Consider the following 15,588-nt stretch of genomic DNA (forward strand, 5'->3'; position numbering starts at 1 on the left):
GTGACGTGTTTTTCCGTCACAAAAAAATGTCAGGTATCGTAATTTCACTGTGACTTTACAGTTGGCGTGATAGAATGGAAAAGCGCTCTCATATATCGCGTTCAAAACAACTGGGAACTCCAGGGTGGGAAAAAAAGAGTCCCAACTGGGAAAAATCCTTTTGAATGGTCATCAAACTCGGAAACTTTTTTTTGTGGTTTTACAGTTGTCTTGATATCCTGATAGGAAACAAATACATAGCGAAGTTAGTTTAACGGATAACTTGTTCTGTCATAATGAAAAAAATCTAAAGGAAATGGGAGGTAAGAATGTAGTTACATTTCATTAAGTTACCTTAGTCCTTACACTTCCTTTGCAACAGAAACTAGTCAGCAGCAAAGCTAGACAGTCTTGGCGTGTCAAATCTGGGTTTGTTAAGAGAATTAGCTAGTCATATCACACCGATGTGTAAACTGCTGGGTAACACCAACCTAGTTAGCTAGATGTTATTGTCGGGAGTTTGAATAACGTACCCCGTGTATATAGCCAAGTTATCGTTACTCATGATTGTGTATTTATTCCTTGTTATTAGATATGTTTCTATTGATCTTTTTTGTTCTCTGCATTGTTGGGAAGGGCCCTAAGTAACGTGTCATTGTTAAGTCCACACCTGTTTACGAAATGTGAGATTTTGTTTTTTAACAAGTCGACACTATTTGGTTGCTAGAGTACAGTAGCAAGCTAGCAACCTATACATGTTTTGCTTTCTAGACGATTTAATAAATTGTTTCAGAATTACTTTATACAAATTCCAGGAAAAATGACGAGTGAGACAAATTGCTTTGTGGACATAAGTATATTAAGCAGGTCGACAGTCAGATGCCGCGTTCAAAACAAGTCGAAACTCGGAAATCTCCGACTTCAGTGTGTTTTAGACAACCTAGGAACAAGCATATACGCTCTATGTTCCTAGAAGACAACTGGGAACTCGTAAAAATACGAACTCAGACTGTGAAAATATTTTTGAACGGTCATCCAACTTGGAATTCCAAGTCAGAAACGCGAACATCTTTGTAGAGCTCCGACTTTCCGACCTGAATATAAACGATGTCAGATTTTGACCTCTTTTTTTTCTCTTTCTCTCTCCCCCTCTCGTTACCATTTTGTCTTGAAAGCACCATTGATATCCTGATAGGAAACAAATAACATAGCAAGGTTAGTGTTTAACGGGCAACTTGTTCTGTCATAATGAAATACGATCTAATGGAAATGGGAGGTAAGAAACGAGTTAGCTGCATTTCATTAAGTTACCTTAGTCCTTTCACTTCCTGTGCAACAGAAACTAGACGGCAGCAAGCTACTGTTAGCTTGTTAGAAAGCTAGCTAGTTTACCACTAGGTCAAGGTTCCCCAACTGGCTTCCTGCGGGTGGTTTTATTCCCCCCCCCCAAAAAAAACATTTTGTTTTCATTGTTGGACATAAGACTTAAAACACCAGGAAATGAACTTCAATTAATTTTAATTCAAATAATCTGTTCCGGTGAAATTGACGAGTGAGACACATTGCTTTGTGAACATGCATATTGACTTAATGCAAATGGACACGTCGACTTGTGTGTGATTGTCTATTACTGTCAGATACTCTGTATGTTCATAGAAGACAACTGGGAGCTCGTAAAAATACGAGCTCAGCCTGGGAGAAATCATTTTTAAAGGTCGTCCAACTTGGAATTCCAAGTCGGAAACTCGGAACATCTTTCGAAAGCTCTGACTTTCCGACCTGAAGATCAAATCAAATCAAAGATTATTTGTAACGTGCGCCGAATACAACAGGTGTATTAGACTTTACAGTGAAATGCTTACTTACAGTCTCTAACCAATAGTGCAAAAAAGTATTAGGTGAACAATAGGTAAGTAAAGAAATAAATCAACAGTAAAAAGACAGGCTATATACCGTAGCGAGGCTACATACAGACACCGGTTAGTCAGGCTGATTGAGGTAGTATGTACATGTAGATGTGGTTAAAGTGACTATGCATATATGATGAACAGAGAATAGCAGCAGCGTAAAAGAGGGGTTGGGGGGAGCAGAATGCAAATAGCCCGGTTAGCCAATGTGTGGGAGCACTGGTTGGTCGGGCCAATTGAGGTAGTATATACTTGAATGTATAGTTAAATTGACTGTGCATACATGATCAACAGAGAGTAGTGTAACGGATGTGAAACGCTAGTTTAGTTGGTGGTGCGCGGTAAATAGTGTTTCAATCGGTGATGTCACTTGCTCTGAGACCTTGAAGTAGTGCTCTGCAAGGAGGGCTTTTGTGGAGCGATGCTTCGAGGGGTGACTGTTGTTGATGTGTGCACAGGGTCCCTGGTTCACGCCCGGGTATGTCAGAGCAAAAACCAAGAAATGAGGTTGAAGGAATTGTCCGTAGAGCTCCGAGACAGGATTTTGTCGAGGCACCGATCTAGGGAAGGGTACCAAAAAATGTCTGCAGCCTTGAAGGTCCCAAAGAACACAGTGGCCTCCATCATTCTTAAATGGAAGAAGTTTGGAACCACCAAGACAATTCCTAGAGCTGGCAGCTCGGCCAAACTGAACAATCTGGGGAGAATGGCTTTGGTCGGGGGTGACCAAGAACCCGCTGGCCACTCTGACAGAGCTTCAGAGTTCCTCTGTGGAGATGGGAGAACCTTCCAGAAGGACAACCATCTCTGCGGCACTCCACCAATTAGGCCTTTATGGTAGAGTGGCCACTCCTCAGTAAAAGGCACATGACAGCCCGTTTGGAGTTTGCCTAAAGGCATCTCAGACCATGAGAAACAAGATTATCTGGTCTGATGAAACCAAGACTGAACTCTTGCTTGAATGCCAAGCGTCACATCTGGAGGAAACCTGGAACCATCCCTACGGTGAATATGCTGGTGGCAGCATCATGCTGTGGGGATGTTTTTCAACGGCAGGGCTGGGAGACTAGTCAGGATCGAGGGAAAGATGAACGGAGCAAAGTACAGAGAAATCCTTGAGTATCAAATTGTATTTGTCACATGCGCCGAATACAACAAGTGAAATTATTACTTACAAGCCCTTAACCAGCAATGCAGTTTTAAGAAAAAAAAGTTAAGTATTTACTAAAATAAACTGAAATAAAAAAATAAATAATTAAGGAGCAACAATAGAATAACAGTATTGAAGCTATATACAGGGGATACCGGTACAGAGTCAATGTGCGGGGGCACCGGTTAGTCCAGGTAATTGAGGTAATGTGTACATGTAGGTAGAGGTAAAGTGACTGCATGAATAATAAACAGAGTAGCAGCTGCGTAAAAATGGGGGTGGGGGAAGGACAATGCAAATAGTCCGGTTAGCCATATGATTAGCTATTCGGGAGTCTTATGACTTGGGGGTAGATGCTGTTAAGGAGCCTTTTGGACCTAACTTGGCGCTCTGATACCACTTGCCGTGTGGTAGCAGACAGAACAGTCTATGACTAGGGTGGCTGGAGTCTTTTGCAATGTTTTGGGCCTTCCTCTGACACCGCCTGGTATAGAGGTTCTGGATGTCAGGAATCTTGGCCCCAGTGACGTACTGGGCCGTATGAACTACCCTCTGTAGCGTCTTGCGGTCAGATGCCAAACAGTTGCCATACCAGGCGGTGATGCAATCAGTCAGGATGCTCTCGATGGTGCAGCTGTCAAACTTTTTGAGGACCTGGGTACCCATGCCAAATCTCTTCAGTCTCCTGGGGGGAAATAGGCATTGTTGTGCCCTCTTCACACCTGTCTTGGTGTGTTTGGACCATTCTAGTTTGTTGGTGATGTGGACACCAAGGATCTTGAAGCTCTCAACCTGCTTCACTACAGCCCCGTCGATGAGAATGGGGGCGTGCTCTGTCCTCCTTTTCTAGTAGTCCACAATCATCTCCTTAGTCTTGGTTACGTTGAGGGAGAGGTTGTTATCCTGCACCACACTGCCAGGTCTCTGACCTCCCTATAGGCTGTGTCATTGTTGTCAGTGATCAGGCCTCCCACTTTTGTGTCGTTGGCAAACTTAATGATGGTGTTGGAGTCGTGCTTGGCCATGCAGTCATGGGTGAACAGGGAGTACAGTAGGGGATTGAGCACGCACCCCTGAGGGGCCCCCGTGAGGAGGATCAGAGGATTCAGCGTGGCAGAAGTGTTGTTACCTACCCTTACCAACTGGGGGGAGCAACCTGTCAGGAAGTCCAGGATCCAGTTGCAGGGGGAGGTGTTTAGTCCCAGGGTCCATATCTTAGTGATGAGCTTTGAGGGTACTATGGTGTTGAACGCTGAGCTGTAGTCAATGAATAGCATTCTCACGTAGGCGTTCCTTTTGTCCAGGTGGGAAAGGGCAGTGTGGCGTGCAATAGAGATTGCATCATCTGTGGATCTGTTGGGCACTATGCAAATTGGAGTGGGTCTAGGGTTTCAGGGATAATGGTGTTGAAGTGAGCCATGACCAGCCTTTCAAAGCACTTCATGGCTACCGATGTGAGTGCTACGTGTCGGTAGTAATTTAGGCAGGTTACCTTGGTCTTCTTGAGCACAGGGACTATGGTGGTCTGCTTAAAACATGTTGGTATTACAGACTCCGTAAGAGACAGGTTGAAAATTTCAGTGAAGACACTTGCCAGTTGGTCAGCGCATGCTCTGAGTACACGTCCTTATAATCCGTCTGGCACTGTGGCCTTGAGAATGTTGACCTGTTTCAAGGTCTTGCTCACATCGGCTGCAGAGAGCCTGATCACACAGTCGTCCGGAACAGCTGATGCTCTCATGCATGCTTCAGTGTTGCTTGCCTCGAAGCGAGCATAGAAGCTATTTAGCTCGTAATCTCTTCGAGAGAGGATTCCGACTGGGGCGAAGGTTCACCTTCCAACAGGACAACGACCCTAAGCACACAGCCAAGACAACGCATTAGTCCCTTTGGGACAAGTCTCTAAATGTCCTTGAGCCTTGAGTGGCCCAGCCAGAGCCCAGACTTGAACCCCATCAAACATCTCTGGAGAGACCTGAAAATAGCTGTGCTGTGACGCTCCCCATTCAACCTGACAGAGCTTGAGAGGGTCTGCAGAGAAGAATAGGAGAAACTCCCCAAATACAGGTGTGCCAAGCTTTTAGCGTCATACCCAAGAAGACTCGAGATTGTAATCACTGCCAGAGGTGCATCAACAAAGTACTGAAATAAGGGTCTGAATAATTATGTAAATGTGATTCTTCAGTTTAATTTTATACATTTACTAACATTTCTAAAAACCTGTTTTGCTTTGTCATTGTCTTTTTACACAATTTGTTACTTTACAGTCTTATTTGTTTTTGCTGAAATATCACATTTACTTAAGTATTCAGACCCTTTACTCAGTACTTTGTTGATGCACCTTTGGCAGCGATTTAATTATTGTTTTTATATATACAGTGGGGGAAAAAGTATTTAGTCAGCCACCAATTGTGCAAGTTCTCCCACTTAAAAATATGAGAGAGGCCTGTAATTTTCATCATAGGTACACTTCAACTATGACAGACAAAATGAGAAAAAAAATCCAGAAAATCACATTGTAGGATTTTTAATGAATTCATTTGCAAATGATGGTGGAAAATAAGTATTTGGTCAATAACAAAAGTTTATCTCAATACTTTGTTATGTACTCTTTGTTGGCAATGACAGAGGTCAAACGTTTTCTGTAAGTCTTCACAAGGTTTTCACACACTGTTGCTGGTATTTTGGCCCATTCCTCCATGCAGATCTCCTCTAGAGCAGTGATGTTTTGGGGCTGTTGCTGGGCAACACGGGCTTTCAACTCCCTCCAAAGATTTTCTATGGGGTTGAGATCTGGAGACTGGCTAGGCCACTCCAGGACCTTGAAATGCTTCTTACGAAGCCACTCCTTCGTTGCCCGGGCGGTGTGTTTGGGAGCGTTGTCATGCTGAAAGACCCAGCCACGTTTCATCTTCAATGCCCTTGCTGATGGGAGGTTTTCACTCAAAATCTCATGATACATGGCCCCATTCATTCTTTCCTTTACACGGATCAGTCGTCCTGGTCCCTTTGCAGAAAAACAGCCCCAAAGCATGATGTTTCCACCCCCATGCTTCACAGTAGGTATGTTGTTATTTGGGTGCAACTCAGCATTCTTTGTCCTCCAAACACGACGAGTTGAGTTTTTACCAAAAAGTTATATTTTGGTTTCATCTGACCATATGACATTCTCCCAATCTTCTTCTGGATCATCCAAATGCTCTCTAGCAAACTTCAGATGGGCCTGGACATGTACTGGCTTAAGCAGGGGGACACGTCTGGCACTGCAGGATTTGAGTCCATGGCGGCGTAGTGTGTTACTGATGGTAGGCTTTGTTACTTTGGTCCCAGCTCTCTGCGGGTCATTCACTAGGTCCCCTCGTGTGGTTCTGGGATTTTTGCTCACAGTTCTTGTGATCATTTTGACCCCCACGGGGTGAGATCTTGCGTAGAGCCCCAGAGCCCCGGAGATTATCAGTGGTCTTGTATGTCTTCCATTTCCTAATATTTGCTCCCACAATTGATTTCTTCAAACCAAGCTGCTTACCTATTGCAGATTCAGTCTTCCCAGCCTGGTGCAGGTCTACAATTTTGTTTCTGGTGCGCTTTGACAGCTCTTTGGTCTTGGCCATAGTGGAGTTTGGAGTGTGACTGTTTGAAGTTGTGGACAGGTGTCTTTTATACTGATAACAAGTTCAAACAGGTGCCATTAATACAGGTAACGAGTGGAGGACAGAGGAGCCTCTTAAAGAAGAAGTTACAGGTCTGTGAGAGCCAGCAATCTTGCTTGTCTGTAGGTGACCAAATACTTGTTTTCCACCATAATTTGCAAATAAATTCTTTAAAAATCCTACAATGTGATTTTCTGGATTTTTTTCTCTCTCATTTTGTCTGTCATAGTTGAAGTGTACCTATGATGAAAATTACAGGCCTCTCACTTTTTATGTGGGAGAACTTGCACAATTGGTGGCTGACTAAATACATTTTTGCCCCGCTGTATATTATTTTTTTAAATGGAAATTTCACATTTACATAAGTGTTCATGTTGATGGCATGTTTCTCACTAAACATGGCTGTCTTCAGACTGTAGAGATGCTCTTATTGAAGCCCCCCCCGGGCTGAAGCTTTTCATACTCTATCAGAAAAGTGTGGGAGGGACAGCCTCTTTTTGCTATTGCTTCCAGCTGTGAGGAGATTTCATTTGGCGACTTTGGGTCTTTTGAGCAGCATGTTATACTGTTTAAATGTCAGCCACCAGTGCTGGCCATCACCCTGTATAGACCACCAAAGTAATGAAACACTTTCTTTACGGATCTCTCTGAACTATTGTCTATTGTCCTTGAGAACTTTGATAAAAATCCTTGTGTTGGGAGATTTTTATATTCATGTTGACAAAACTCAAGGCTGTAATCGCTGCCAAAAGGGCTTCAACAAAGTACTGAGTAAAGGGAATGAATATTTATGTTAATGTCATATTTCAGTGTTTTATTGTTAATAGATTTGCCAAAATGTTAAAAAAAATATATATGTTTTGCTTTGTCAATATGGGTTATTGGTTATTGATTGATGAGCAAAAATAACTATTTAGTCATTTTTATAATAAAGCTGTAACATAACAAAATGTGGAAAAAGTCAAGGGGTCTGAATACTTTCCGAATGCACTGTAGGATGATCCTTGCCTAGAATACAGTATATACATATGAACTTGGTAAAACAGTATGTAATCATTATTAAAGTTAGTTTTCAATGATTATGTACATAGGGCAGCAGTCTATAAGGTGCAGTGTAGAGTACTGGGTAGTAGCTGGCTAGTAACAGTGAATAAGTTCAGAGCAGGGTACTGGGCGGAGGCCAGCTAGCCCGCAAAAAACAGTCTATGACGGTTGTAGCTAGCGCACAATTGGCCCAGTGTCATCCTGGTTTGCCCGTCATTGTAAATAAAAATTTGTTCTTAACTGACTTGGCTAGTTAAATAAAATTCAAAGGGCAAGTTTCTCTTTCTGTTGTACGCAATATTTCTTGTTTATGTTTAATTGACTCAAACAAAGCATAATGCTTTTTATGGAAATTACTTCTCGATTGACTTTTGTCTTGTCTTTTTTTGCAGATCAATTGCAGACTACTTCTCTACGAAAAGCATTACTGGTGGATGTAAGATCTTGAGAACTGATGAAACAACACTAAACTTGTTATGAGACTGTATCCACACACACACACACACACACACACACACACACACACACACACACACACTGAAATATTGTAGTTAAACCCAAGGGATTTGACTCCACACACAGATGACTGTGGCACCTGCTGCTTTGTGTGACTGCCTTAGGAGCTGCCCCATGCTAATGTAAAGGAGTGAGATCGTACTTATATAGAAGGATGAGTAGCCTTAGGCAGTACTTCACCAATGCGGGTGAGAAACAGAGTTTGTATTGAGTTGGGGCATGGAGCACTAACACTCTACAGCATAATGCTTCATCGTTGGATCATTTGACGCTATGCTAACGCTAACCTTTGAACTTGGTCAAAACCCTTGCTGCTACAGTGTAGTGTGGGTGTGTCTGTTTTTCTCTGTCTCTCTGGCTGTGTCTTACTCTGTCTGTGTAGATTTTGTTTGACCACTCGGCACAGTAACCACAACTAACTATATAGCCTACAGGGTTCTTCTAAGCTCGACCTCAAAACTATCACTCACTCACTTGCCCTGGATTCTGAAAAGTTACCATTAATGTCTTGTAGGTTTGTCACAATACCAGTATCGCAATATTCAGAAGTATCATGGCAAGGAAACAAATCATGAAGCAGATTTCTTGAGGAAAACAGTCCTAATGTTAGAAAGAAACAGCATTATCAAATCGAGAAGTATTTCTAAAGCACATTTCAGACATGGACATTTCAGACATGGACATTTCAGACATGGACATTTCAGACATGGTCATTTCAGACATGGTCATTTCAGACATGGTCATTTCAGACATGGACATTTCAGACATGGACATTTCAGACATGGACATTTCAGACATGGACTGCAACACAATAACTGAAATATTTACTACACAACAAACATAAGAGGATAAAAAAAACTACAGAATAACAATAACTGAACTACCCAAAATCATCTTAAGGAAAAGCAAAGCTAAAAAAAAGGTGTGTTTTTAAGATCTCTTTTTAATGTGTCCACAGTTTCAGCCTCCCTCAGGTTCTCTGGCAGGCTATTCCAAAGGCTGGGGGCATAATAACTAAAATCTGCCTCTCCATGCCTCTTGGTCCTAGGCTTTGGGATAGTTAAAAGGCCAGTGCCAGAGGGACCTAATGGGTGCATTACTTGGTATGTATTGGGGTGCACAATCATGGATTGATTTAAAAACCAATAATAATCTTTAAATTAATTCTAAACTCACAGGCAGCCAGTGCAGAGACATTAAATTTGGTGTAATGAGTGCTCTCTGTCTGGTCTTGGTTAGTACCTGTGCTGCAGCATTCTGTATGTTTTGCAGTTGACCAATGGCTTTCTTGGGTAGACCAGACAGGAGCATTACAGTAGTCAAGCCTGCTTGTAATGAAAGCATGAGTGAGTCTCTCTGCATCAGCCTGAGACAGAAACAGCCAGACCTTGGCAATGTTCCTCAGGTGGTTAAAAGCTACATTCCTAATGTGTCATTAGAAATTGAGTTCAGAATCTAAAATAACACCTAGGGTTTTTTTTACCTGGTGTTTTATCTTTATTGCCTGTGAATTAAACTGTGGACAGATTCTCTCTGTGCTTTTGCTCCAACAATAAATACCTCAGTCTTGTCTTGATTTAGCTGGAGGACGTTGTGAGCCATCCAAGTATTTAAATCACAAATAGAGTCTAATAATTTATCCGTGAAGCTAAAATCCTCTGGTTTTACACAAATTGTAAGTTGTGTATGGTCTGCGTAGCAGTGAAGATGCTTTCTGTTAACGCTGCTAAGGAGTAACATATAGAAACTGAACCATACCGGACCCAAAATCAAACCTTGTGGAATGCCACATGTGGGATGTATTTTCTCTAGGTTATGTTCACCAAGGGTGACAACAAACTCTCCACTGGTGAAGTAGGTCCCAAACCACTTTAGAACTCACCTCTCCAGTCTTTCCAGAAGGACATCATGGTCAACAGTGTTGAATGCAGCACTTAAATCCAAGAGTACAAGGACAGAGAGCTGTTTGGCATCTGTTGGCTCTATGATCATTTACTACTTTAACTAATGCTGTCTCTACTGTGGTGGGCCGGAAAACCAGTTTGGATTTTTGTTTAAATACAGTTGGCACTGAAAAAGTAATTTTACTTGTTTGAAACAAATTTATCCAGAATTTTGCTTAAGAATGTACGGTTGTAGATTGGCCGAAAATTGCTAAGAACTGTTGAATCTAGATCATTTTTCTTCAGAAGGGGTTTCACCATAGCAGTTTTTAGTGCAGAGGGGAAAGTGCCTGTGAACAGGGAGGGATTAACAATAGCTTGCACTTCTTCAGATATGCAATTAAAAACTGTTTTGAAGAAGGTGGTGGGGATAGGATCCAGAAGGCAGGTAGAAGGCTTAAGTTGTGATATCACTTTCCTGAGCATGTCAGTGTCCACCAGGGAAAATAAATCCCTAGTGCCTTTGCGTAGTAGACTAGGGCACATATCATCTAACTTCTCATCAGGTCTTGCTTGACTGATACCCAGCCTAATGTTTGTTGTCTTATCTCTGAAATATGCCGCAAACTCATCACATTTAGATGTGGAGAAAAGTCCACATAAAATGTGAGGGATAGGATTTATCAGGCCATCAATGGTTGAGAAGAGCACTAGAATTATTCTGATTATTAGTGATCAAGTTAGAAAAATAAGTCCGTCTGGCCTTTCTAATTGTCTTGTTATATAGTGCATTCGGAAAGTATTCAGACCCCTTGACTTTGCCACATGTTGTTACGTTACAGCCTTATTCTAAAACGGATTAAATAAAAATTCAGTCTACACACCATACCCCATAATAACAAAGCGAAAAAAGGTTTTTAGAAATGTTTGTACATTTATTAAAAATGAAAAACAGACCTTATTTACATAAGTATTCAGACCCTTTGCTATGAGACTCGAAATTGAGCTCAGGTGCACCCTGTTTCCATTCATCATCCTTGAGATGTTTCTACAACTTGATTGGAGTCCACCTGTGGTAAATTCAATTGATTTGACATTATTTGGAAAGGCACACACCTGTCTATATAAGGTCCCAGAGTTGACAGTGCATATCAGAGCAGAAACCAAGCCAAGAGGTCGAAGGAATTGTCCTTAGAGCTCTGACAGGATTGTGTCGAGGCACAGATCTGGGGAAGAGTACCAAAACATTTCTGCAGCATTGCAGGTCCCCAATAACACAGTGGCATTCTTCTTAAATGGAAGAAGTTTGGAACCACCAAGACTCTTCCTGGGCCTGGCCGCTTGGCCAAACTGAGCAATTGCGGGAGAAGAGCCTTGGTCAGGGAGGTGACCAAGAACCCGATGGCCACTCTGACAGAGCTCCAGAGTTCCATGGAGATAGGAGAACCTTCCAGAACTACAACCATCTCTGCGACACTCCACCAATCAGGTCTTTGTGGTAGAGTGGCCAGACGGAAGCCACTCCTCAGTAAAAGGCACATGATAGCCTGCTTGGAGTTTGCCTAACGGCATCTCAGACCAAGAGAAACAAGATTATCTGGTCTGATGAAACCAAGATCAAACTCTTTGGCCTGGATGCCAATTCTCACATCTGGAGGAAACCTGGCACCATACCTATGGTGAAGCATGGTGGTGGCAGCGTCATGCTGTGGTGATGTTTTTCAGGGCAAGGATTGGAAGACTAGTCAGGATAGAGGGAAAGAGGAACGGAGAAAAGTACTGAGAGATCCTTGATGAAAACCTGCTCCAGAGCGCTCAGGACCTCAGACTGGGGTGAAGGTTCACCTTCCAACAGGACAACGACCCTAAGCATACAGCCAAGACAATGCAGGAGTGGCTTCAGAACAAGTCTCTGAATGTCCTTGAGTGGCCCAGCCAGAGCCCGGACTTTAACCTGATCGAACATCTCTGGAGCGACCTGAAAATAGCTGTGCAGCGACGTTCCCCATCCAACCTGACAGAGCTTGAGAGGATCTGCAGAGAAGAATGGGAGAAACTCCCCAAATACAGGTGCGTCAAGTTTGTAGCGTCATACCCAAGAAGACTCAAGGCTGTAATTGCTGCCAAATGTGCTTCATTAAAGTACTGAGTAAAGGGTCTGAATACTTATGTAAATGTGATATTTCAATGTTTTTGGTATATAATTTTGGAACCATTTCTAAATAGCTGTTTTGCTTTGTCATTATGGGGTATTGTGTGTAACTATTTAATCCATTTTAGAATGAGGCTGTAACCTAACAAAATGTGGAAAACGTCAAGGCGTCTGAATACTTTCTGAATGCATTATATGCCAAGTCGCTCTCGGAGTATCTTAATGGACCTGCAACTTTGACTTTCTCCACTTCCGATCTGCCTTTCTGCAATTTCTCCTTCATTTATTAGTTTCCTCAGTCTCCATTTGGATGTGGCCTTTGTCAACTTTACTGGAGCTATGGCATCAATGGTTACCCTTCATTTGTTATTAAAGTTATCAACTCAATCATCACAAGAGGAAGGCAGAATAGGTGGTGGAGTAGTTATTGTTCATACACTCAATAGTGTTTCTTAATGTGTTCAGTATTACCCTGTGCTATGGGCAACAAGGTAGTAATGAACACACAGTGGTGATCAGATAAAGCAACATAAACAATACAGGATATGTCAGTAGAAAGCCTCTTGGTAATAACCCGGTCCAGAGAATGGCTGTGCTTATGGGTGGGCCCAGTAACATGTTGGATAAAGTCCATAGAGCTCAAAATATTCTTAAATTCTCTTTGTCAACATGAATATAACATCTCCCAACACAATGACATTTAAAAAGTATAGCATGATGCTGAAAAGACCCAAAGTATCCAAATGAAATGTCCTTACAGCTGAGAGCATTAGCAAAAAATAGTGTCTGTCCCCCACCCCCACCCCTTTTCCCTTTTCTGATAGAGTATGAACATCTTTAGCCCCGGGGGGCTTCAATAAGAGTGGCTCGACAGTCTGAAGACAGCCATGTTTCAGTGAGAAACATGCCATGAACTTTGCAGTCAGTAATGAGGTTTTTACTAGTGATTGCTCTAACATTTAAAAGTGACATTCAATGAGTGTGGGCGTCTGCCTAGAGGTAACCAAACCTACAAAAAGAGACATTCCTGTCGTTGCAAAGTTTCTTCAGGTACTCGTTTAGGGCAAAGAGTCGTCTGAAATGTCCAGAAGCCCTTCTGTAGCACGGGAGGGGGCCAGAGATAATTATTCTCTTCCCTGTGCCAGCGAGGGCTTTAAAAAATGTTTGTAGTCCTTCCTCAGATCGCCGAAAACTAAGGTTGTTAAAACCTACGTCAGTGACGATGGTGTCAAAATTGTAGTAGTTAGCCATAACCGTGTGCAGGAGAGATATCATGGACACAGCCTTCTGGATGACAGTGGACCTTGGTCGGTCCACAGACCGTAGGCATGCCAAAATCTCTCACCATCGAGCTGACAATCTAGAGTCACATTTGTTTAATCTGCAAGCTGTAACACCCACAATTTAACATTAAAGTAGGTTAATATAGGGCTATAGAGTCTAATTTGTGTTTTCTTTTTCTACCATGGAAAATCTGGTATCGTAGTATCGCGATCCTGGTATTGTGACAACCCTAATATTTTGTTGCCCATCGAATGGTGGTGGGCCAAGTAATGCTTTGGGGCTGTTAACCTGCATTAATACAGTGTGCATTTTTCCTTTGAGCAAGCTTGCTGTGAAATGGGTGGTGATGGTTCCTCCATATGGTGCTGGATCATGTCTCTGTTGGTCTATGTGCTCACACCTGTATCCCTTTTCCACCTGTGTTTGCAGTCAAAGACGTCATCCCTTTGGGGTCTCCTCGTCCTGAACCCTCATCGGCCCTCTCCTCCATCCAGGAGACCGAGATGGAACCTTCTCAGCCCCCCGGACACCTGTCCAACCCCAACACTTACCCCCTGCCCAAACCCAGGGCGAAGCCCGCTCCTGGCCTGCCTCCTCACCCTCCCCACCTGCCAGGGGTACACCACAGAGCCTCCCGGGTTGGAGTTGGGGGTGAAGCCAAGGATGGCCCGGCCAACTTTACAAACACCCTAATCATGAAAACCCAGCATTCCCACAGCCCTGTGACCCCTGACCCCTATAGGGGCAAGCACTTTAACACTTGGGGTGGTATGGGAAGGGACAACCCACTGTCGCCGTCCTCCCTTCCCCCATGCAGAGTCAGTGCCCCCAGCAGAAGGGGGGACTATGGAGTGGTGCTGAGGGAAGACATGAACAAGAAACTCAAGGTAGAGTTTCATTTGAGTTTGTTCTCTTTTCTCTGATCACATCCCTATTAGGGTTGGGGTCAATTCCAGTCAATTCAGGAAGTGCACTGTAATTCCCATTCCAACTCTCTTCAATGCTTTTCAGTGGGGAAAACACTGGTTGCAACACTCACTCCCGAGTTCCACACTGCCCCTGGCAGAAATGTCAGGACAAGAACTGTTCGTCAGAAGCTTCATGAAATGGGTTTCTTAACGCTACAGCATACAATGACATTCTAGACGATTCTGTGCTTCCAACTTTATGGTAACAGTTTGGGGAAGGGCCTTTCCCCTGTCAGCATGACAATGCCCCCGTGCACAAAGCGAGGTCCACACAGAAATGGTTTGTCGAGATCGTTGTGGAATAACTTGACTAGCCTGCACAGAGCCCTGACCTAAACCCCATTGAACACCTTTGAGATGAATTGGAACGCCGACTGCGAGCCAGGCCTAATCGCCCAACATCAGTGCCCGACCTCTCTAATGCTCTTGTGGCTGAATGGAAGCAAGTCCCCACAGCAATGTTCCAACATCCAGTGGAAAGACTTCCCAGAAGAGTGGAGGCTGTTATAGCAGCAAAGGGGGACCAACTCCATATTAATGCCCATGATTTTGGAATGAGATGTTCGCCGAGCAGGTCTCTACATACCTTTGACCATGTATTGTACTTCATTGATCCCGAAAGTCTGTGGCCTAAACAGATACGAACAAATAGAAAATAATCTAAACTGTCTCACTCTCACCTCACACAGGCACGTCAATAATGACAATTCAATGATGTTGATATTTGGTTCTCTTCTGTTTTCGGTCTTTCCACAGAGTCGTGGTTCCCTGGACCACAGAGGAGCCACTCCCTCTAACAAGCAGTTCACTAAAGGTACAAATTAGACCTACTAACTTGTATGTAAATAACAAGCCCATCATAGACCTATTTTATAATACTGAACCCTTGTAAAATGAGTCTATAAACACATCAATAGGTTACCCATCTCCAAATGATACGTTTCAATGTTCTTTTTGTACAGTAACAATGCTGATGCAGACGTGTATAGTAGTCTCTGATGCACCTTCTGCCATTTGACTAATGATTTGTTGAGAGTAGTATACTATGCAAATTC

General features: G+C 43.0%; 1 protein-coding gene and 1 long non-coding RNA gene across 8 annotated transcripts in view; one reads left to right on the plus strand and one right to left on the minus strand.

The window, feature by feature from the left end:
• Positions 1-89: 89 nt before the first annotated feature.
• Positions 90-1,825, minus strand: LOC110499340. 2 transcript variants are annotated; one of them, XR_002469938.2, is made up of 3 exons: positions 1,291-1,822; positions 1,074-1,167; positions 90-218 (listed from the first exon to the last, which is right to left on the minus strand). It is a non-coding gene; the product is annotated as an uncharacterized LOC110499340 (long non-coding RNA). The 2 variants fall into 2 exon arrangements; XR_005037980.1 differs by lacking the exon at positions 90-218 and having other exon boundaries at positions 821-1,167; positions 1,291-1,825.
• Positions 163-15,588, plus strand: part of LOC110499338 — a 33,940-nt gene continuing 18,514 nt past the window's right edge. The window contains exons 1-4 of one of the 6 annotated variants that reach the window (XM_036956202.1): positions 163-302; positions 8,123-8,166; positions 13,995-14,452; positions 15,290-15,347. In XM_036956202.1, the coding sequence (XP_036812097.1) occupies positions 14,069-14,452; positions 15,290-15,347 (442 nt within the window). In that variant the 5' untranslated portion in view covers positions 163-302; positions 8,123-8,166; positions 13,995-14,068. Of the gene's footprint in view, positions 303-1,109; positions 1,256-8,122; positions 8,435-13,994; positions 14,453-15,289; positions 15,348-15,588 lie in introns of those variants that run through there. The other 5 variants (XM_036956198.1, XM_036956199.1, XM_036956201.1 and 2 more) reach the window with 5 other exon arrangements.

Source organism: Oncorhynchus mykiss, chromosome 20, assembly GCF_013265735.2.
Source record: "Oncorhynchus mykiss isolate Arlee chromosome 20, USDA_OmykA_1.1, whole genome shotgun sequence".
NCBI classification, from domain to species: domain Eukaryota; kingdom Metazoa; phylum Chordata; class Actinopteri; order Salmoniformes; family Salmonidae; genus Oncorhynchus; species Oncorhynchus mykiss.